This window comes from Strix uralensis, chromosome 11 (assembly GCF_047716275.1).
Source record: "Strix uralensis isolate ZFMK-TIS-50842 chromosome 11, bStrUra1, whole genome shotgun sequence".
NCBI classification, from domain to species: domain Eukaryota; kingdom Metazoa; phylum Chordata; class Aves; order Strigiformes; family Strigidae; genus Strix; species Strix uralensis.
In genome coordinates, this window is record NC_133982.1 from 6,309,338 (window position 1) to 6,331,494 (window position 22,157).

General features: G+C 35.8%; 1 protein-coding gene across 13 annotated transcripts in view; it reads left to right on the forward strand.

Moving 5' to 3' along the window:
• Positions 1-22,157, forward strand: part of HERC1 (HECT and RLD domain containing E3 ubiquitin protein ligase family member 1) — a 136,299-nt gene that overhangs the window by 69,732 nt on the left and 44,410 nt on the right. For 11 of the 13 annotated variants that reach the window (XM_074880966.1, XM_074880963.1, XM_074880968.1 and 8 more), the window contains exons 15-29: positions 609-761; positions 929-1,061; positions 1,548-1,739; positions 2,857-3,078; positions 3,965-4,138; positions 5,747-5,861; positions 5,998-6,118; positions 7,542-7,713; positions 9,769-10,075; positions 11,432-11,552; positions 11,837-11,888; positions 19,393-19,664; positions 19,986-20,201; positions 20,287-20,407; positions 21,368-21,605. In XM_074880966.1, the coding sequence (XP_074737067.1) occupies positions 609-761; positions 929-1,061; positions 1,548-1,739; positions 2,857-3,078; positions 3,965-4,138; positions 5,747-5,861; positions 5,998-6,118; positions 7,542-7,713; positions 9,769-10,075; positions 11,432-11,552; positions 11,837-11,888; positions 19,393-19,664; positions 19,986-20,201; positions 20,287-20,407; positions 21,368-21,605 (2,609 nt within the window). The remainder of the gene's footprint in view (positions 1-608; positions 762-928; positions 1,062-1,547; positions 1,740-2,856; positions 3,079-3,964; positions 4,139-5,746; positions 5,862-5,997; positions 6,119-7,541; positions 7,714-9,768; positions 10,076-11,431; positions 11,553-11,836; positions 11,889-19,392; positions 19,665-19,985; positions 20,202-20,286; positions 20,408-21,367; positions 21,606-22,157) is intronic. The other 2 variants (XM_074880973.1, XM_074880976.1) reach the window with 2 other exon arrangements.

A 22,157-nucleotide genomic window follows, 5' to 3' on the forward strand; every position in this document is an offset into this window, starting at 1 on the left:
TTACTTCTCTGGCATAGTATTCCTGGCTCCTGAGGTGAGGGTTGGTATTTTTTTGTTCCTTTTCTCTAGATCTCTCGTCATCTAGATTGAGCTATTTGCTTTGAATTTTCTACTTGAAACTAGCTCAGTTTTTTCAATAAATTTCAGAATAAGTCAAGCAGCCATCTACCTCTGCTCCTTTTATTGCCACCCTAGATAATTCAAGGAAGGATTCAAATCTGAAACATTTTATGTATCAGCCACGATAAGTTCTAAAGGGTTATTACTTATTTTAACGTATTGTGACTTGGGGGCCAGGGTGGGGATTGAGTTCTTTCATCCAGTTATCCTTGATGAGTTGAATGAAAAATACTTCTGCATCTGAAAATGCCCTTTCTAGAATAGAAATGTTCGCTTCACAGCTATCACAATCACTACTGTGACATTCTAACCAACTCTAATTTAAAGTTTGTTTATCCCATGATCCACTTGATGCTATCCAATTTCTTTGATAATTACAGGTGCACGTGGTAAAAGTAAAAATACCATCTTTTTAAGATGATAGTAAAGTATTATAGCATCTGAAGACAGAGTTAATTGGGTTTTTTTCCCCCTTTTTGTCTTAATAGGACCAAGCCTTTGGAGAATTGGAAAAAAACAGTGATAAATTTTTACTGGGTGCATCATCATCAGAAAACAGCCAGCCTGCTCATCTTCATGAGCTTTTATGTTCACTGCAGAAACAGTTGCTGGCTTATTGCCACATCAACAGTGTTAGTGAGGTGTGTGTCCTTATTGTTATCATTTAGGGGGGAAAAATTAATTCAATATGCATGAGCACCAGAATATTGTAAGGTTCCTGTTGAAAATCTGAGTATTTGAAAGCTAAACTGATTTAAATAATGAACCCTTAAATACAAGAATTTTTCTTATGTTTGTTCCCTCCTAGAATTCCAGCAGTGTGGCACTGCTTCACAAACACCTTCAGCTTTTATTGCCTCATGCTACAGATATCTATTCCCGTTCTGCAACACTGCTTAAGGAAAGCTCCTGGAATGGTAGTGTTGGGGAAAAACTGAGAGGTAAATGTTCATGGAAATACAAGTAATGGTGGCTCCGTAAGCTTAGTGCAATTCTTGTTTGTTTAGATTTGAATAAACTACCTTATTTTCCCTATATCTGCATAAAGTACACATCTGAAGCATCCCCAAGTAGGAGATTAAGTGTCTACCCAAGGATAGCATCTGGTTCATATTTTTCATGGAACATTTTGCATACAGGAAAAATACAGAATAGAGAGGATATTGTCTCTACATTATTGTTTCCCTTTCATTAATTCTAGATTTCTCTTTTTAAAAGTACATTTTTTTTGAGATTAATTAAAAGCATGGAAGTAAAATATGGAATGGATTAATATTAAACAAACACCCCATTTCAACATACATAGTTGAGACATTTTGAGACAGCTGAGGTATTTTTATGCAGTTCTTTCTGACTTGTTGAATTGTGCTTGGAATACAATTATATAGCTATAACTGTAATTCAGAATTATTTTTTTGTCTCTGTAGATGTAATTTATGTATCGGCTGCTGGTAGTATGCTCTCTCAGATTGTCAACTCATTATTGTTACTGCCAGTATCAGTAGCTCGGCCTTTGTTGAGTTATCTGCTAGATCTGTTGCCACCTTTAGATCGTCTTAATAGACTGTTACCTGCTGCAGCCCTTTTAGAAGATCAAGAATTACAGTGGCCACTTCATGGTAAGTTTAATAGCTAACACACTTTTAATCTGAAAAATAAAGAATGGCATGTCACCTTTTTGTAGTGGAAGTTTAACTTTCCCTTTTAAGATGGCTTTTTTTTTTGAGTGTCTTGCTACATCTCCTTTTCAAATTCTTAAATGTGTTAACAATCCCTTGCTGTGAAATATTTTGAGCTTCCAGGCAAACTTATTTATTCTGTCAACCAAAAATTGTGTGGGAAGCCAGGAGCAATATGGGAAATAGATATTGACCTGAAAATACGAAGTTTGTAATACATGAAAATACAAGGATCATTGAGAATGTAAGGATCATTGAGTCCAACTCCCTCCTCCTTGCAGGACTACCTAAAACTGAACTATATGACAAGAAGCATTGTCCAGAAGCTCTTTCAACTCTGATAGGCTTGGTGCTGTGACCACTTTCTGAGAGAGCCTGTTCTAGTGACTAGCTGCCCTCTCAGTGAAGAACCTTTCCTAATGTCCAATCTGAACTTCTGATGCAGCTAATAGATAATTTTGCCATGATCTATTTACTTCCATGTCCAAATTTTACTTTTGTTTTCCATTTTGTAGTGTAATACAATTTTAACTTAAAATCAGGAATTACCTATTAACTTCCTGAATGTGTGCCACCACATATTTCTGGTGCCAATGAAATAGAAATATAAAACCAGAGGTAAAGCAACTGAAATCTATGATAAGAGGTGCTATACTTATTTGCCATTCATTGAATTTTCCAGTAATATTTTTGGCAAAGTTTTCTGCTTTAATTGAGTGCTGTTTTCAGTTGTATCATTTATCTATGTGTGTTTATCAACACAAGAAAACATGTATTGGACAAAATAGATTCTTGGTCAGACTTTAAAACAGCCTTGTCTGCACGGAGTATGAACAGTTGCACCATGAATGGTGATGGCCTCTGCTGCTGTTGTAATGTTAAGCGATCTATTTGTCCTAACTGCTGTTTCTTCAGTTTATAGGTTGTTGTCTGAGGGGCAAATCTGATATAAACTGGGAAATTAACAAGATCTGCTGTTAATTTTACGAATTTTGGAATTCTTTTTAACATCTGGGCAACAGTGACTAATTTGACAATTCCTTGTTAATACTTTTAGGTGGCCCTGAATTAATTGATCCTGCTGGAGTGCCCTTACCACAGCCTGCCCAGTCTTGGGTATGGCTTGTAGATCTGGAGAGAACTGTAGCTCTGCTTATTGGGAGGTGTCTTGGCGGCATGCTTCAAGGACCTCCAGTGTCCCCCGAGGAACAAGATACAGCCTATTGGTTGAAAACTCCACTTTTCAGTGATGGAGTGGAAATGGATATTCCTCATTTAGGTAAGCTGTTAAGTGCAAGTGTCTAATCGTCATTTTTTTAAAATTTCTGATGATGTTTGAATAAGTCTGTGTACTTGGGGTTTGTCTTTCAGCATTCTTGTCTATTTATGTAGTAATATAAAAAGTTGGAAAACAAATACTGAAGTATATGCTGTAGTTTACCAAGGGTCTTGGAAATACATATGGAAGAAAAAAAATCTGCAGTTTCTCAGTGAAAGAAGTAACACAGACTTCACTGAGTTAATTTTAAATGTTTTACTCTTAAATGCTCAGCGTTTAACAGGCACACCAGGGGCTCCATTGCTCATATTAATTATTGAAAAATTGTCTTTAATTGTATTCTTCTTACAAAGTGGAATTTTTCTTAATTAGAAATAATACTATTAACAACACAGTTCAATCCTTCTGATCTGCCAGAAGTGTTAACAGGACTCAGCATTCATATTTCTAATCATCCCTTTCTATCTGAATAACGCACTTGCTTCTGCTTCTCTGTGGCCTGTTCCTCTTAGCTCACATCTCCTGCTTCCTCTGATTCTGAGTAGACTACTTCAAGACTTATTTACAAGACATAGTGTTTTGAAATAGGTACATACAATAATTGCACGTTTATGACTATTATAGTTCAGGTAGAATTAATGATACAGAATTATGCTATTGAAGCAGAGTTGGATAATGCTTCTAAATCTTCATAGGTTTTATGTAAGTTGTAACTCTAAGTCACTTTATTCCTTAGCTAACTTGAGTTTGTGGTTGAACAATGAAATGTCTTGATTTATTTATTTTTTTTTTGATGAAGTGGAGAGTGAAAGCTGTTTTATATGCTTTTAGATGTGATCCTCAAAATTTGCGGAGTTTAATTTCTTAGGTATTTCCTTTCTGTCAGATAAATGCATGAGCTCCTTATTAGAAGTGGCCCTATCTGGAAATGAGGAACAGAAGCCATTTGATTATAAATTGAGACCTGAGATTACGGTCTATGTTGATTTGGCCTTGGGTTGTACAAAAGAGCCAGCAAGGAGCCTCTGGATCAGTATGCAAGACTATGCTGTTAGTAAAGGTAAGATGTTGGAAATACGTGTGTGTGTCTGTGTTAAAAACATACTGCATGTTTCAACTACATACCTAGCAGAATCTATATTTTCTTTGGCAGTGACTTTTAATACTGTGACATGATAAACCTAATTAATTGTCATGTTCCACCCCAATCTTTCTTTTGCTTTTTCTGTTACTTATTTTTGACATTGATTCCAGTCTTTGACAAACATGTAGTTCAATGTTCCTTTTCCCTTCAAACTAGAAAAAAGAGACTCTTGTTTGCTTACTCAGTTGTTGGTGTTTCTGTTTTCCTAGTAGAGCAGGGTGAAACTTGGAATTAAAAAGAAAATTGATGGGGAGGAGATGGGGGAAGGCAAAGTAAATGCAAAATATATTAGGAATGGGATGAAGGCGTAGATCATCTTTTGTTTTTCAAGTCTCTGGGAGGCTAGCCTTACAGTATTAATGGTTCTTCATGCTTATTGCCTAAAATCTGGATTCCTGCTCAGGCTTCCCATGTCTCCTTTTAATGAGATCCACTAAGCACTGCGGTTGTACTGTAACTCTGCTGGATCCAGAAATAATTTTCTGTAGCTCTGGCCAAGGTAGGCATGATCAAGAAGACAGCAAATGGTATTGTGTGCCTGTTGAGAGCAACACAGAGAATTCTGTTGCAGAGTTCCACAGAAGTAGGAATTACAGTTAAAAAAATGCTGGCTGTCTCTTTGCAAAATCGGAGATGAATGGGCTAATTTGTATTATTTTGGTTATGGAATTGAGTGTTTAGAAGTTGATGTGGTTCTGCTTGGTTCACAATGCGAGCTGACTGAAAATTGTATGTTGACGGTTAGCACAGCATCAAATGCAAAGTAATGGGACTTGCTGAGGAGCAGGTACGTTAGATTAAACTGTATGTGGCCAGGTAAGTTTTTGTGATTTCTAAAGCAGTTTGCGAGGATTCATAGATAATATTAAATTGAATAAGATACTATGAAGATATATGTAAGGAAGTGGGAAAGTTAATTCTTTTTTTTTCCCATGAAATATTATGGTGCCTTGTGGAGGTTTGCTTGGCAGCTTTGTTATTTTATAGTAGAACCTTAATTTTGAGACCTGATAATGTCTCTTATTAATATTAGCAGTGAAGCTTGTGCTTGTGTTAATAGTTGGCTTTCCTACTGGAGATAAGGCTTTCCTATAAGTGAGTCTGTCAAATAATTCTTGAATGTGGTTTCAGCCACGTGTAAAAGAGCAGAAAGTCTCAAATATGGTGTGTTTCTAAACCAGTTCTCTGTAAATCGGTGGCTTTGTGAAGAGAAGAGCTCCACTTCGTTATCCTTGCTTGAAAGGAAGGTTGCACGCTGAGTTCAGCGCTTTGAGTCTCTGGTGGCAGTTTGTGTGCACACCCTTGGCTGACTGTTAGACTTCAGTACCTTGAGCAGACTAAAACACATTTGTCTGAAGCAGTGTATTTGTGAATTGTTGATGCTAAACTTATTTCTTAAGCATTAAAACTACTTCTAAATAAGACTTAAATGGGTGAAGATTTTTTTTTTTTAATGATGTCATTGAAAATATATTTGTTTTTTGGAAACAGTAGCCAGTTTTGATGAATCCTTTCTATTTTCAGATTGGGATACTGCAACTTTAAGTAATGAATCGCTCCTAGATACTGTGTCCAGATTTGTTCTTTCGGCTCTTCTGAAACATACAAGTTTACTTAGTCAAGCTTGTGGTGAGAGCAGGCAAGTAACTTGAAGCTCCTGTTAAAAGTTTGTGAGAAACTGAAATGTCAAATGATTGTCTCGGGACAAAGTTTAACTTCAGTTTTTAAAAGAAAGTTTGTATGATTTTTCCCTGGTTTGGGTCACTTTTTTGTAGGTACCAGCCTGGCAAAGCCTTGGCAGAAGTATACCGTTGTGTATATAAAGTTCGGAGTCGCTTGCTTGCCTGTAAGAACATGGAACTTATTCAGACTAGATCATCCTCAAGAGACAGATGGGTAAGACTGCAAATCTCTTTTCAGTTCTTCAGGCTTTACTGTGTATTAAGAAAATACTGCATCAAGTTAGTTTCATAGATGTTGCTGGTATTTTTGTTCTGCCATGTTGAAAAACTTTCAGGAGTTTTCAAATTAAAATGGACAATGTATAACTAGGAGTTAGTTAATCTGCACTTCTGAAAGCATTGAGTATAGTGTATTTACACAAGACAGTATGCATAGGTTAAACTTGGTGGTTCTCTGGCTTACCAAGCGTACACAGGGTGGTCATTTTGTACACATGTAATAAATCTGTTGCTTCATGTTCATATTGTAGCTGTTGTGTATGCTCACAGTCAGGTACTGTGTCCTCTGTGTATGCAGTAAGTTCCGTTACTCCCGGAAATCCTCAAGCTTATTATGCAAATTCAGTAAAGCAAATCTAAATGTATGCAATAGATCTGTTGCTTCAGGGAGATCTCAGATTTGATACTATTGGGGAAAAAATAGCTGGTTTGCATTTGCATAGTATACACAGGCTTAATGGTAGAATGACAAGAGCAAACAAGAAGTGCCAGAAAAATGGTGACCATGATCTGCTGCTACCAAGACCTTCTGCTTTTTTGGAAAGGAAAACTGCCAGGAGAGGGCAGATGAATTACGCTGGTGGGATGTGTATATCCCAAGATCTGTAGGGTTAATTACCTTCCACAGTATTCTAGAACCTCTAATGTAACTATATGTTTCGTATTGAAAGCTTTGCCTTCTTCAGGTTGTCTAAAACTGTTTCCTGCACTGGAAAATTGTCTGTTAGGTAGTAAGGATTTTGCTGGTCAGCACTTATATCCTTAAATTGAAGGAAAACGTAAATCCAAATATATCCACTCAATCAAAAAGATTAAATTCAAATTCTAAGACTGTTATTCTTCTAGTGCACCTCTTATGCTAATCTTTGATCTTGGAGTATGCATCTGTTTAATTTCATTGAAATAAAAGGGAGGAAAAGAACTGCAAGTTCAGGAGTGTTAAGAATAAAAATGGGAACATACTGAATATCAGTTTAAGTAACAAAATCTTGTCCATTGAAGTAAACCTTACCATATTCATGTCCTTTAAAAAGGGAGAGAATTTTATGAGACAACAGCATGTGGTTGCCAAAGACTTTGATGCTGAAGTGTCAAAGTTTGACAATAGAATCTAAGAAGGCATTACAAGGAGACATTTTTCTGCAAGTAATCTGACTAACAGTTACTAAACAAAAAATAAATTTTCCAACTTATGTATTTAAAGCCTTGAATGTAAACAGCTGTCTTTGTTTATTTCACACAATATCAAAAGTAAATTTTTTATAAGAAAAAACTTATTCAATAACTATGTCCTTTTATGTTTGTCTTTCATTTTGGTGAGAATTAATTTCACTATATGTATTTTTTTAAAATCAAAGATGTTAGATAACCAAGAATCTGCTGATGTTGATACTCAAGAACATTCTTTTACTCGTACAATTGATGAAGAAGCAGAAATGGAGGAGCAGGCAGAACGTGACAGAGAAGAAGGACATCCAGAACAAGAAGATGAAGAGGAGGAAAGAGAACATGAAGTTATGACAGCTGGTAGTAAGTACTAGTTATGTGTGTCAATAATGTAATGTACTTTGGAAGGACAATATATTTTTCTCTCCAAGGTAAAATGGAGAAATTATTTTAAAGATTGTGAAAGATTTGCCTGCATAAACATTGTGAGAAATTTATTTTTATAAAATGGTGTAGTGCTTTTATTGGGTCAGAAAAGTCTTTTGATACAAGGGAATGTGAATAGTAGGCAAGCAGACTGCCTTTATGGGCATTCTCAGGGCATCTGACGTACGCCAACACTACTTACATGCACTATCTACTAATCTACTAACAGGTTTTATATTGTTTTCTCTAAACTTCTATACAATAGATCTCCAAGTTGTCATCAGTATTTCTATATAGAATTTTTGCTGTGTTTTATGTGTTCATCTTGTATATAATAAGATTTGAAGGGTAATGTTATTCTGAAGTTTGGAAACAAAACTGCTGTTTCCAAACTGTCGATAACTGTGGGCTGACTGAGTTGGAATTCACTTGTATCTTTGAATATCTCTTTGTAGATTCATTAAAAACTTCAAGGTTTAGTCAAAGTTTGGTATTTATAACACTATTGGCAATACTTTCTCACGGGTTTTCTAAAAAACTTGTTTAATACTTCAGAAGATAACTTGAAAAAGGTGAACTTCACAAACTGTTGTTCTGCTGACTTGGTCTTATAATCAGGCTCAATTGGGTAGTTAATCCTTAATTTTTCCAGTTCTAGTGAAGCAACGTACAGTCACACTTGATTGTTTTTTCTATTGTTACCCTAGTGTTCTCAAAGGCAGGAATCATGTTAGCCTCTGAAAGTTACTGTAGCATATATGTAGCTTAAAAAAGAAAATTGGCTGACTTGAAATATTTTCTGTAGATGTTTTTTTCTTTTCCCCAATATTGTTCCTCTGGACACTGTTAGAATGGTTATCTTTTTCCACCCTCTGCTGTCATCATCACCTGTTTTGCTGACAGTTGTTTATATTCCTCATTAGGACTCTCATATTCCTGTTTGGGATCTTAAAGACCAAAAAGCATGTTACACCTTTAGTTTCTATATGATGTGTCGTATCCACAATGCGGTGTAGGCTTTCCTGAAATTGTGTACTATGGAGTTGAAGTGCACATTTATGAGATGATTTACAGTTCTGGAAGGTGTACACATGTGTTACCTGGTCAGTAGATGCAGTATGTTTTTGCTGCTTGATACACAGTTAGCCTGGGCAAATGCTTAGTGTTCTCCAGTCCTACCTGGACCGAGCTTCTGGACACAATAAAGGATATGTATCCAGAAGTACCCAGCCAGACAGTAGTGTTATGTGCACAGACAAGCAGGAATATGATGACACTTTTATTGGAGATCCTAGGGGAAGCTGATCCTGCCCTGCACAATTCAGTTTGTGTCCTTGATGCCTGGCTGCTTCTAACTATTAACATCAATGAAGGAAGTGTTTGGATTTACCTTTGCCTTTCTAAAGGGGAACAGAACTTTAAAATTATTAAGCCAAGAGAGCTTTAGGTCTTCGGACAGAGATGATGCAGTCTCTCACACAGCTTCTTTAGAAAAATTTGGCACCTAAGACAACAGCAGAATTAAGCAAAGTGAAGGCTAAGAATTTTGATAGGATCTTCATTGTACTAACCAAAGCTAATAAAATCCTGAAACTGTTTCAGTATTGAATTACAGATATTCTGGTGTCTGGAATACAGATTTACACAAACATTACTTTATATACATCTGCTAAAAGACAAACATGAAATAATCTCTTCGATGCTATCCGAGAAGGACTTGGGTTGCAGTAAGATGCTGAAAGAGTGTTTAGTGTTCTGTCAAATTACACCGTCCTCTTAATTTTAAACTTAACATTATGTAAATGCTTCGTTTAACCTGTTTGCATGACTTTTTTTATAGCTTTGTACTATTCATGTATTTTTTTACTGTTGGAAAAATACTCGTCGTTCTTTGTAGTGGGGCAGTTTTTGGCCCAAGATGTAGATGAATTATTTCATTCTGTGTAGCTTTGTCTAGAAGTTAAGACCTTCTTTTTGTGTTGCATGTTACAGAAATATTTCAATGTTTCCTATCAGCCCGTGAAGTAGCTCGCAGTCGGGATCGAGATAGGATGAACACTGGGACAGGGACTAGACTTGATGATCCACCTCCTCAGTCTCAGCAGGAACGAAGAATCAGCACTGATCTGACAGAAGGTCAAGATGTGTATACTGCTGCATGCAACTCTGTGATCCACAGGTGTGCCTTGTTGATCTTAGGAGTAAGCCCTGTTATCGAGGAACTCCAGAAACGAAGGGAGGATGGACAGTTACAGCAGCCTCCCTCTACTACTCCTGAGGGTATCGGACTCATGACAAGGTGGGGTTTGCCGATTGCTTAGAATAGTTAACTTTTCTCTGCTTCCTTTATAATTGGTTAAATAACCCAGTTTTCTTCTGAGGATTCTTAGAATTTTTTTAAAAGATTTTTGCCTAGAGTAATGTTACGTTTTTGTTGAGAATAGTGATTTTTCCTCAATTTTCTTTGTCCACATAAACTAAATCTTAATAAGAATTTTATTCTGTGTGGATCATATTTACTGTTCAAAGTTGGGCTTAGTGATAAATAATAATGAAGTCCAGATCATCAGGTGTACAGATAATCTGAGGTAATTGGAAAAATTCTTTATTTTTTCCTAAAACTTGTGTATGTGTTTGGATCTTTTATTACCTTATTTGTATTTTCTTGAACTTTACCATTGTCCTATATAGTAGTGTCCGAAGAAAATTTGTAGGATATATTTAAAACCAAAAGTTTCAACGTCTATTATGAAAAAAGTGTAATTCATGATTGATTTTTATCAATATTTCTAACATATTGGCTTGTGTAAGACACTGTTCTTTGGTACAGGCGAATAACAAAGCCAGACAGCTCATTGAATTGGAGAAGTGTATAATTTAAATAGTATAAGCACTACATAATTGATTTTAAATTTCATGACCTGATATATTCTTGGTAACAGATTTTTATTCTAAACTTGATATATTTAAACTTTTATTCCAGAAATCTTTGTGTGTGTCTATTAGAACATAACACAGGAATTGTGTAGCTGGTGCTACTAGTGAACTCCTGAGTCTACTTATGCTTCTAGTTTACAGAAACTCTGCTCTGATATTTTAAATGAAGATATTGACAGGAAGTTCAGAGGGAGATTACATATATTCAGTACCCTTTTATTCTTTCTGCCTCTTTTTGGAAATCTAGTCCTTAAAGCATGGGTGGATGACTCTGTCGTTGTCAGAGTGGCTTTGATCTCCAGCATATTAACTTTAGGATGCATTTTGTGGGTGGGTTTTTAAAAAGTTCAGTGCTTTTTCACCCACTTTATTTTCTTATTCTCTCAGCTCAGAAGTGTTTCTGTATACTGCATGTAATACTTACCAAGACACTTGAATGATCAGTCGTTTGAGGTTGCCGTTTGTTCAGTTGACCAATAAGGGTGTTAAGAAGTAACAGTTTATAACAGTATATAACCCTTTATAAGCAGAATAACTGAAACCATCAGACCACTTTATTTCCCTTTGATGTGGTCTTGTGATGTTCTGTGATAGTCTACTCCCAAATAAAACTGTGATATCTGCTAAATTTGACTGTCAATTCTTACTTTTGCCTAATACCAGTATTTTCTTTCTGTGTGTGCGCGTGCACGCATGAATGTGTGTGCACCTGAAGCAGGAGTGAAAGTCTTACTGCGGAAAGTCGCTCAATCCATGCAAACTCAAACTACAGACTGATTAAGTCAAGAAGTGAATCCGATTTATCTCAGCCGGAATCAGATGAAGAAGGTTATTCACTGGTAAGTAAACTAGCATTAGGTATTTAGAGATTGTCAATATAATATTTATGTGGGAAGTACCTCTTAAACATTTGTTTACTACTGTGTTTCAGTACTTAAGTTTTTCTTCTAATAACCAACATTGTTAAGAGAAAGTAATAGTGGTAAAAAACAAATTGAAACTATTATAGCTCTGTTAACTTTCTCACTTACATGGGTGAGAGATGGATTTTAAATACTTAAAATACTATGCACTGCATACATTTGCCTAAAGAAATGAGGATTTTATTAATCTTTTAATCTAGAGTGGAAGACGAAATGTTGATTTGGATTTGGCATCATCACACAGAAAAAGGGGTAAGTTTTATTGTTGACCTGATAAATATATTAGTATTTTTCAAGTTAAAATGTGTTTGCAGTTAAATACAGTACATAGTGACGTGAAAACTGGGTATTTAAAAAAAAGCATTTGAAATAATTATTACCTACTGTTTGTTGTGCTAAGTTCTTTTGCTTTGTGGCTTGATTATAGTATTTCCTAGGTTATAACTATTTATTCTAGTTGCTAGAACTGTGATGCTCTTTTGAAGCAAGTGAGGATTTCTGTGAGGTCAAGTGAATTAAGAACTTTCATTGTGTTTTCACTCACGTAACTTCAGGAATTAAAAATTGGCAGAGAAGTTTAAGTGGAATGCTCTGTTCTTATGCTAACAATGAACTTTTACCATAAAATGAACATGGAGAACTTGTATCCAGAAAATACCACTTCAATTTTTGCATCCTCTCAACACCAGCACACCTACAGAACCAAACACCCACTTCTTCCCATGCTCCAATATAAATCAGATTTTCAGCTTTTTTACTGCTCTTTGTTGCTGCTTCATTCTGGGGAATCTCAATGAGCTTTTTCACAGAAGGTAGTGGAAGGGAGCAAAGGATATTTGTTTGTACGGAGTCCAGAAAGTCCCACTTCACTCCGGATGATGCAGAGTCTCTGCTAGCATCACAACTTATGTCTGTTGTATCTGTAAAAATCTTGAGAAGAGTTTTAACAGGAATTAGGTTGAGTTATGGCTTAATTACAAAAGCCTTAATACTGTTAGGTAACGTAAGAGTTCTAGTTTAATAACTGTTATTGGTAAGCAGAATACTGAGAGGTGCTTGCTTTTTAGTCTTTTGGAATTGTAAAGCACCCTATCAGAGGCAGCACCCATTACACTTCAATTTGTAAATAATGTGGAAAGGAGTTCCTTGTACATGGATAATCAATTGAACCAGTTGAGCAAGTAAAGAAATTTACTAGAGCTGTTCATACTGTGACAGCAGGATGTACATTGGCATTCTCAGTGTACGATGATCTGATGGACTCTGCCAGCACTCTGATCTGCGGTGTATTCTTTGAAGCCACCATTTTTAGCTTTGCTGTTAATGTGACACAGAACTCTGCACTTGCTTTCCTCTATGTCCTAAAAGTAATCAGAAAATCATCTTGGGTTAGATCTGAGATACAACAGATTTTATGGATTATGGTTCCTGAGCTGTTGGTTAGACTGATGAGGATGTTTTGGTCATGGGCTTCAGGAAATGAGGAATAATGCAAGAATAGACTTTATCAATCAGTCTATAGATTTTTTTATTACAGAAGAGGGTTCTGCACCAAGTGTGTAACACTGAGGAGAAACAGGGGTAAATACATTTATCTTATCCAGAACCTAAGGAAGCTCAAATAGCTCATTTGCAAACTGAACCCTGTGACCACACATACCGATGATACCTGTTTTCTGGTACTGGAGGACTTATTTGTCTGGTATTGGCAACTGGAAGTTAGCATACAATAATGAAAACTTTTCTGCTTGTGCTTGGATGATGTATATATGACAGTTTTGGCTGATACCCAATACTGGACTCATCCAGTGAATGCAGGGTACATTTACAGGGAAACATTCCCAATGCTTATATCAAGGTCAGGAAAAGATCTACAAAGATTGGTGTGATCCACTGGATGAGCTATTCAGTTCGGTGCTATTTAAGGTCTTTCATTTCTTATGACCTGGTTTTGTGAATCCTAGTTATCTTCTAGAACTGAATCATGCCCAGTGTTTGGTGAAGATGTAACTTGCAGCCATTTTGGATTGTCCACTCCTTGTAACGTAGCCTGCACATGGAAGGGCTAGGGATACTGCAGTGCCTATCAAGGTTGTTTTGATTGGTAAAGCCCCTTCAGTTTCATCTTTATTCTTGTGATATGCTGTGATTAATAAAGGGGACATTTATGCTCACTGTTACCTCAGCTTGAAGAATAGGAGAAATCTAACTTCTTACAGCATATCTGCATTATGTTGTGCTCCATCCTGAGTTGCTGGCAAAAGAGATCAAGGAGTTTCATCAGAATAAGCTATCTGCATGTAAATTTGCTACATTTGTTAAGAACTGAAGGATTAGAAAAAGCCTAGTTTCCTGTTTACGACAAGGAAACCACTGTAGAAGAGATGACCTACAGAAGACTACAGCATTGTTCCTCAAGTTGTTCTCCAGCTGGATTTTTAAGTGGCACCAAAGTCAGATTCCCCTGAAGCAACGATTAGACATTTTCGTGAGAAACAAGCAGCATATTTTTACTTGTTATGTGGGGTTTTTTTGAGATGTTCTTTCCATATTCGTGTTTGTACTTTGTGCTACTAGGACTTTCACATATAATTTTGAGTGGAAAATTTTATGTCCCTCTAAATGAGGAGGAGAGGAAAGAAACATGTATGCCTTATAGATGATAGACAAGATCTCTATTTTGAGTGCAGAGGATAGTTGTGCATTACAACAGAAATATACATGGGAAACACTTCTCAAATTGCGATGAACATAAAGTAAAGCCTACTGTTCTTTCTTGTCTCTCTACAAAACAGCAGTAACCATTGTTGCTTTAAGGGGCTTACAGCTGAACTTTTCAAATTTTTGTGGATTGAATATAGAGTTGGCAGTGTTAAGTGGGAAAGAACAAATAGAATCTTACAGAAGAACCATACGAAAAACAGGAACCACTTCTCATTTCTTTCAGTTGAAGTTTATTATTCAAAACATTCAATCGGGTTTGCTTTGAAATGTGTTTTTTAACATAGTATCTTACTGCAGTTTGCAGCAGTCCCTTGAAAATATTTGTCCTCTTAAGTGTCTCTCCATAAACTGTGTGAAGGAAGTTGACAAGCAGAGCTAATTGGAAAACAAAGTTTTTTCCTTCTATCATCATTGATTTTTTTCCTGTAGGTTCTGCTATTTTGGAGACTTAAAAGGGAATTTTCACTTAAAAAAATTATGGGCATGAGGTTCCTCCCATCTCTTCTTCAAAATTTTACTAGAATTTAACCACACTTGTACAGAACCATGGCCACACACGATGTTTCCAGCTGAGGTTTTGGAGGGTTAATTTATCCTCAGCTATACTCTATGCAGAGTATTTGATCCTTGCAAAGTTGTCAAAATATTGTGGAGTGTATAGGGTATCAATGAGTAGTTATTTTGTAACAGGCAAGAGAGAAATTCCCTCTGGAGTGGATTGGCTTGTCTTAGAACTTCTGTTTATTGAAAGCAGCAACTGTTATTCAAAATTCAGATCACATTTCCTTAATAATTGAAAGTCACTGTTGGTTATAGTCTTGTTTTTATGGTACAAAATATGTTCTTATTCATAAATTGCAATACAGAAAACTAGCAGTAGAAAAACTACTAATACTGTAAGGTCTTCTTATGGTCTTGCAGATGAGTATGGAAGAAAGGCATTCTCTTTTTACTCAGTTAATGTCTTGGCCACTCAGTCCAATCTTTAATTGCTGCCTCCATTTATTGTATCTGTTCAGAAATATGACTGTGGTATTCCTACTTCAGCCTGAGGATCCTTTGAGTATCTTGTTTCTTGCTATTATTTAGTTATTTCTGAATTAGTAAAGATTTCCTTCCATTCCTGCAGAAAAAGTATTTTACAATACTTTTGCCATAAGGGGTGATGAGCACATCATTATTTTCCCCTCGTATCGAAGCCCTTTGGGGGCTTCCAGAGAATATGCCTCCAAATGTTGTACCCACACTGTACGGTACCTGTGGGATACTCAATGCTGCATTAGATACTTAACAGTAAAGAATGCGTGTTTAGCAGTGCAATAGTAGACGTAGTTACAGACAGGTAAATGAGAGTCCTCCAGTCTTGAATTTTCTTACTTCGCATAAATCTTAATTCAGTGGATTTCAGTGTGCTTGGGTGTACTGTAGTACTTTACTAACACAATTGTGCAACTCTGAAAAAAGCAGCAACTTAAATGAAATCCAAATAAAATTGAAATAATTTTGTGTACCTGTAATAATATGAGTTCTGCATTTTGAAATTGAAAGGTTGTGTTTGAGTAAGGTATGTAAAAGTGTCTTGGTGTATGCATATAACTGTGTTAAAGGGGATATATTTTTTTCCCCTGAAAAGAAGGTGAAGAATTTAGCAAGTTACCTAGGCTATATTAATTCAAAACAAGAGTAAATATTCTTTTCCCCCAAACTTTGCTGCTTGATATATTGTTGTATTGGTTGAGATGAGACTGATCATTTAAGTCTAAGTCAGAATAATATGAGGAAGAGATTTTATGAATATGTTACCTTCTGTTTCAAATGTCTGCTTTTGTCTTCTGATTCTTGTGTGGTGTAGTGTATTTACTCCTTTTTGGCCAGTTGAGCCCCAGAAAAAAGAAGAGCTTCAAGCAAGTAACTGATGGCATGTTTATTTTTTTTGTCTCTATAGCTTCCCTACATATTTTATGTTTTATGAAGTGTGTATTGCAGCTGTGCCACATTCATTTAGAAAACTCATTATTACAAGCTGGCTTATAAGGACAAGTAACTTTTTTTTTACTGTAAGCTTAAAGTTTATTCTTATGTGCAACTCTGTTCATGTGATTGTAGAGGCTTATGGAAGTGCTAAGCTGCAATCCATTCTGTGTAATTGATATTACACAGAATCAAGCTAAGCTCTAATATACAATCATACTTTTGATTCTTCTGTTCTTCTATTGATATTTAACATCTTAAAGAAAAAAAAATTACTGTGTTTTAGATTTGTGTGCCCTAATTCTTAAATGTTTTTAATTCTGAAGTATACTACTTTGACTTCTGACAACTTGGTTTTTAAATTCTATACTTTTAGTTATAACTTCAATTTTAAATTGTTCTTACATTTAAATATTCTTGCATTTAATACTAAAATGATTAGCTAAGACCTCATCTTTTTTCAAATATGAAATGCTTTAGGTTTTTATTAATATTGGTGGGGTGGTTTTCCTAAAAGATTTGTTGACTATCAAAGGTAAATTGTCTTCTGTTGTTCTGTTAAGCTAAAGGAGACCTTTCAAAGATTATGACTTAAGACACTGGAATTGCTTTTTGTTTCTTTACAAATCCTTTGATTCTGTGCTGTGCTTCATAGTGGCATAGCATAGTGCAGGACACTTAGAGGACAGGAAGCTAATGTCACTTTGGGATGCTTTAAGCTCTCTTGCTGTTGAAAGACTGTAGAGTTTAAGGATGCTTTTGAAATAGTTGTTACTATGTAGGCAACATTCTGTGGACTTGGTAATGATTTGACTATGCTTCCTGTAGGTAATCTGAGGGTTATCCTCTCCCTTGGGCTCTGTTCACCATGCATATGCTAGGAAACTCCTTCCTACATGAAACTGTTTTAGCACCCTTTTAGCACCCTCCTATTTATCTTATGTTTCTCACCTGCATGTAATTTCACTTCAGCATATAACTCAGTTTTTAATAGAGAGTTTTAAAACAAGCATAATAAGACTTAATATTAAAATTAGGGTAAGGTGGTATCTGTCTTTACTTTTGCTTTAAATATTGTCACCACATATAAATTGTAAAATTGAGTAACAGAATTTCTTTAAATTATTTCATAGTAAACATGACAAAATAGGTTGTTCTCTGTAAACCAGGTAATATTGCTGTGTTACATAAACTAGCAGAAATTAGGAAATTAGATTGCACTTTGAAGAGCAATGTTTAAACTTAATTTTTGCATTATCCAAAATAAATTTGTGTGTGTATATTTTTGTCAAATACTTAGTATGAGCTGAGTACTGTGATGGTTCTTTGTGAAGCCGTTGCAATCTGTTTAGTAGCAAGTATAAGGAATGCCATGCAAATGCCTGTGAACACATTTACAGAAAAGGAGAGGGGATGTGAACAGCTTTTCATAATTAATATCCCCCACAATTAAATTTTTTGGCAACTAAGTGGAGATTAACTACCTAATTTACAGAGGAAGAGCAAAATTTCACAGTATTTTGAATTCATAAGTTGCGTGAAGATACAAATTGTGACCTCCAGGTGCAGATTGGTGGACAGAATAATAGCATTTTGCCTTTACCTGAGGAAAAGAATGGTGTAGAATGGTTGCCAGGAGAGTTGTCGTAAGTTCAAAAACTGATGTGTCTGTCTTTCCGTGTTCCTATGAGTAGCTGCTTACCAAAGCTGCTGCAGGTAGGCAGTGTTTAAAGGAGGTCCTGAAACTAGTATCCATCTGTTACCATTCGAACTCAGCCTCACTGATGAAAGAAAGCTTTCAGCAGATTAATCTCTATGAATTTGTGTGACTTTTCCCTGAAAACGGCTATGTTTAATAACGTTTGAGGCCGATACCCTGCAGACAGATTTTAAAACCTGAACTATTAATGGAGATTTGTACGAGTACCGTGAATTATCACATAGATTTGTACGAATACTGTGAATATCATTCTCCAAATGATAACTGTAGCTCATTGTGCACAACAGAGATTAATATTTAAAAATTCTATGTAGATTATTTAAGATAATTCAAACTAAAATTTCCAAGTGAATTTAAACCTACATTAGGTTTTCACATATCTATCTATACAGATGGAAAGTTCTTTTGAGCAGGATCTGCCCTCCTGTAATACCTTGCATAGCTCCAAGTCAGCTAACAGCATTTACAGAAATCATAAAGTACCACCTTCTCCATTGATACCTATATTTAATTGATGCATATCAGTTAACTGCTGATGAAGGTATGACTTTAGTGACATTGCACTCATTTGTGCCAGGAAGAGAGTTCTAGCAAAACTTTTTGGAAATGAGATCAAATATATGGTGATAAATAAGTTCCAGTGTTGCAAGTGGATGGCTCATGGTCATTTGAAGTACATTTATTAGTGACGGTAAAGTTTCAGGTAGTGTAATGACATGCCAATGTGATAGGAAATACTTGAAGATAGACTTGTGAAATTGCCAGATGACAAAGATCTAGATCTAATATATGCTGTAGATAGTATTTAATATACATGTATCTATTTATCTTGAATCATAACAAAGTAAATGTTCTCTGTTAGATTCTGTAAATATTTCATCAAAATAACGTGCTTTTTCAAAACTATGAAATGTACAGTGGCTTGATTAAAACCAAAAAACACTCTTGTTTTATGGTTAGACCTTAAAATATCCAAAGTGCACAATTTCTGTTGTAGCAGATCTTTTCTTTACTATTTTGTCATTTAGCTGCAAAGCATTTTTATTCAGTGTTCTAGCTTTAAGCTGAGCAGTTTGAGTGGCTTCTATCTTTTTGTTTTCTCACATGGCAGCGTGTTGCAATACTGCTTAACATAACTGAAAGAAATACAGCCTTTCCTTTAGGGAAACTGCTGTAAATTTAAATCAAGTGTTTTGCTGTAAGTTGCTTAATGCATGGTATAAATAACGTGAATATCCATTTTCCACCTGTATGAATAGCAACAGTTCAGTCTTTACCTACTGCCAAAATGTGTTACCTGCTGAATTGGAATTTATGAGACTTCATTATGTATATCTTTAGGAGCAATACATAGTCAAGTGGAATCTTTAAGTGACTCATGGGCTCGACTGAAACACAGCAGAGATTGGTTATACACTTCCTCCTACTCATTTGTTGAGTCCGATTTTGATCTCTCAAGATCCCTTGGAGTTCATACTCTGATTGAAAATGTTGTCAGCTTTGTAAGTGGAGATGTGGGAAACTCGCCAGGATTTAAGGAACCAGAGGAAAGTATGTCCACCAGTCCGCAAGCATCAATAATTGCAATGGAGCAGCAGCAGTTGAGGGCTGAGGTGAATTTCAGTTTAATACCCTCTCTTATTCTTTATACATGGTGCTCATTTTTTAAAAACATTATCCAAATTCTGTATATTAAGGACATATTTCCTCTCTTTTCTGTTAAAATATTTTAACTGTAACTGGGAACTTTTAAGTTTCATTTTAGAGTTTATTTACATAAAGAATTCTGGGTTGTTTTTTTTTTTTAAAAGAAAGTGGTGATGAGAAAACAGCTACCTCATTCGTTCTCACTTACGGTTGAAGATGATGTAATTCTAATTTCTAAGGATACTTGCTACTTAATACTGTCTTTTTTTGCCTGCCTTTATTTTTAGCTTCGTCTGGAAGCACTTCATCAGATTTTAGTGCTTCTATCGGGGATGGAGGAAAAAGGCAGTGTGCCATTAATGGGAAGTCGTCAAGTACCAGGATTTCAGTCTTCTTCATTGCTTACTTCTGTTAGACTACAGTTTCTTGCTGGCTGCTTTGGTTTGGGCACTGTAGGACATGCAGGTGCCAAAGGAGAGAGTGTAAGATTGCATCACTACCAGGTAGGTACTTTAATAGTTTCTGCTGTTTGCATAACTGGGTGATAAAAATATATCAGTCCTTGTAATATTTATTTGTTTGACCCAGGATGGTATCAGAGCAGCTAAGAGAAGTATTCAAATTGAAATCCAGGTGGCTGTGCACAAAATTTACCAGCAATTATCTGCTACGTTAGAGAGAGCTCTGCAAGCTAATAAGCATCACATAGGTGAGTGAAAACCAGATTTGCAAAATATGTCTCCTAATACACAGTACAACAGTTTATATGTTTAACAAGACAGACTTTGATATTAGTGACCATAATTCACTGAAGTATCTGTGTGACTTCTTTTCCTAAGAGAGAAACTTCTTGACATTTTTCTGTCTTAATTTTCTTCAAGTGTTAGGCCTTTTTATTTTAAGACTTTTAAGTATTGTCAGTCTTCCTATTCCACATACTACAGTCCTCCACAATCACCCATGTCTTTGGTGCTTCACAGTGATTTTTAGGTTTTTCAGGGATAAGCAGTTTTCTGAAGAGATGAAAAGTCTCCAAACTTTTTTCCTTCATTCAACCAAAGAACAGGGCATCTTGCCTGTTTTGAAAGGCCTTTCTCCTGTTCTGTACACAGGTATTGCTGTGTGCTTCTATTCTTAAGGTATAACTGGAACTCTGCACCCCTTTGTGCTTTGTACATGCACTCACCGAGAGCTCCAGTACAGAAGAGAATAATTTAGTTTGTTTTAGAGCCTAATGGGCATTCTTACCTGAATTGTTCTGTTGTTTAACTAACAAATTAAAATGGAACTGAAAGACATTTCTTAAGAATCAACTTGAAGTACAAGTAGAAAATGAAGTATTTCACCCAGTTATCCTTAACCTGGAGAGAAGATTCTTGTTTGAGATTTAACCTCAGAAGATCTACATCACAAACTACGTGATATTCTTCCTTGGACGACCTTGACATAGAGGTTGCATTGAGTTAAAGGGGGCTACAATGGTACATCAGAAAGACTACCTCAAAGTGTCTGACAAAGAAGGCTCTTTACTTGATAAAAAAACCTCTTTACTTGATAATTGAATTAATTAAATTTTATTTAAAAAATAATCTGCTGTTTTTCTGTCTTAGTATTCCTACTCGAAACAGCTTAGTAATTAAAACCAACTTTATTTTAATCTTTTAATCAGAAGCACAACAGCGTCTTCTGTTGGTAACAGTCTTTGCTCTAAGTGTGCACTATCAGCCTGTTGATGTCTCCTTGGCCATTTCCACTGGTCTGCTAAATGTGCTATCGCAGTTGTGTGGCACTGACACCATGTTAGGACAACCACTGCAGTTGCTGCCCAAAAGTGGTATTTCTCAGCTCAGCACAGCTTTGAAAGTAGCCAGTACAAGACTACTTCAAATCCTCGCTATCACCACAGGGTAAGTATCGAGTACTTCCTTGCTTTCAGAAAAATTAATCGTTAAGCTTTTCAGCACCCTCTAAAAATAACTTCTTTTGTGTGATCTTTCTTTAGGACAATGGGTGTTGTTCAAAAGCATATAATGAAGGGTGGGAAAAAGAAAAGTAGCCACATTATTCATAATAAAGATGCACATAAGATGTTGTAAATGTTTTTAAATTGTGAGGAGTTTGGACGAGAATAGTTAGAACTTTATGGTCTGTAAACACTGTATTCTAGTATTCCCCCTTTTTCTAGTTTGGCTTTTTATCTGTATCTGTTCTATTGATGTGATGAGACATTCTGTTGCTGTGTAAAAGCAATACCAATAATGTGGTGGGAGTTCTTCAGAGCAGTACATTGTGCCTCTTTTCAGAATATAAAGTAATTTTCTGAGGAATACTGGCCAATGCTAGACCAGGGAACAGCATCCAAAATCCTATCAATGCTTAAATATTTAGTTTAACTCATTAAAGAAAAAAGCAGTGGGGAAAGTATTTTCTATTTGGAGCAGAAGTATTATTTAATATTC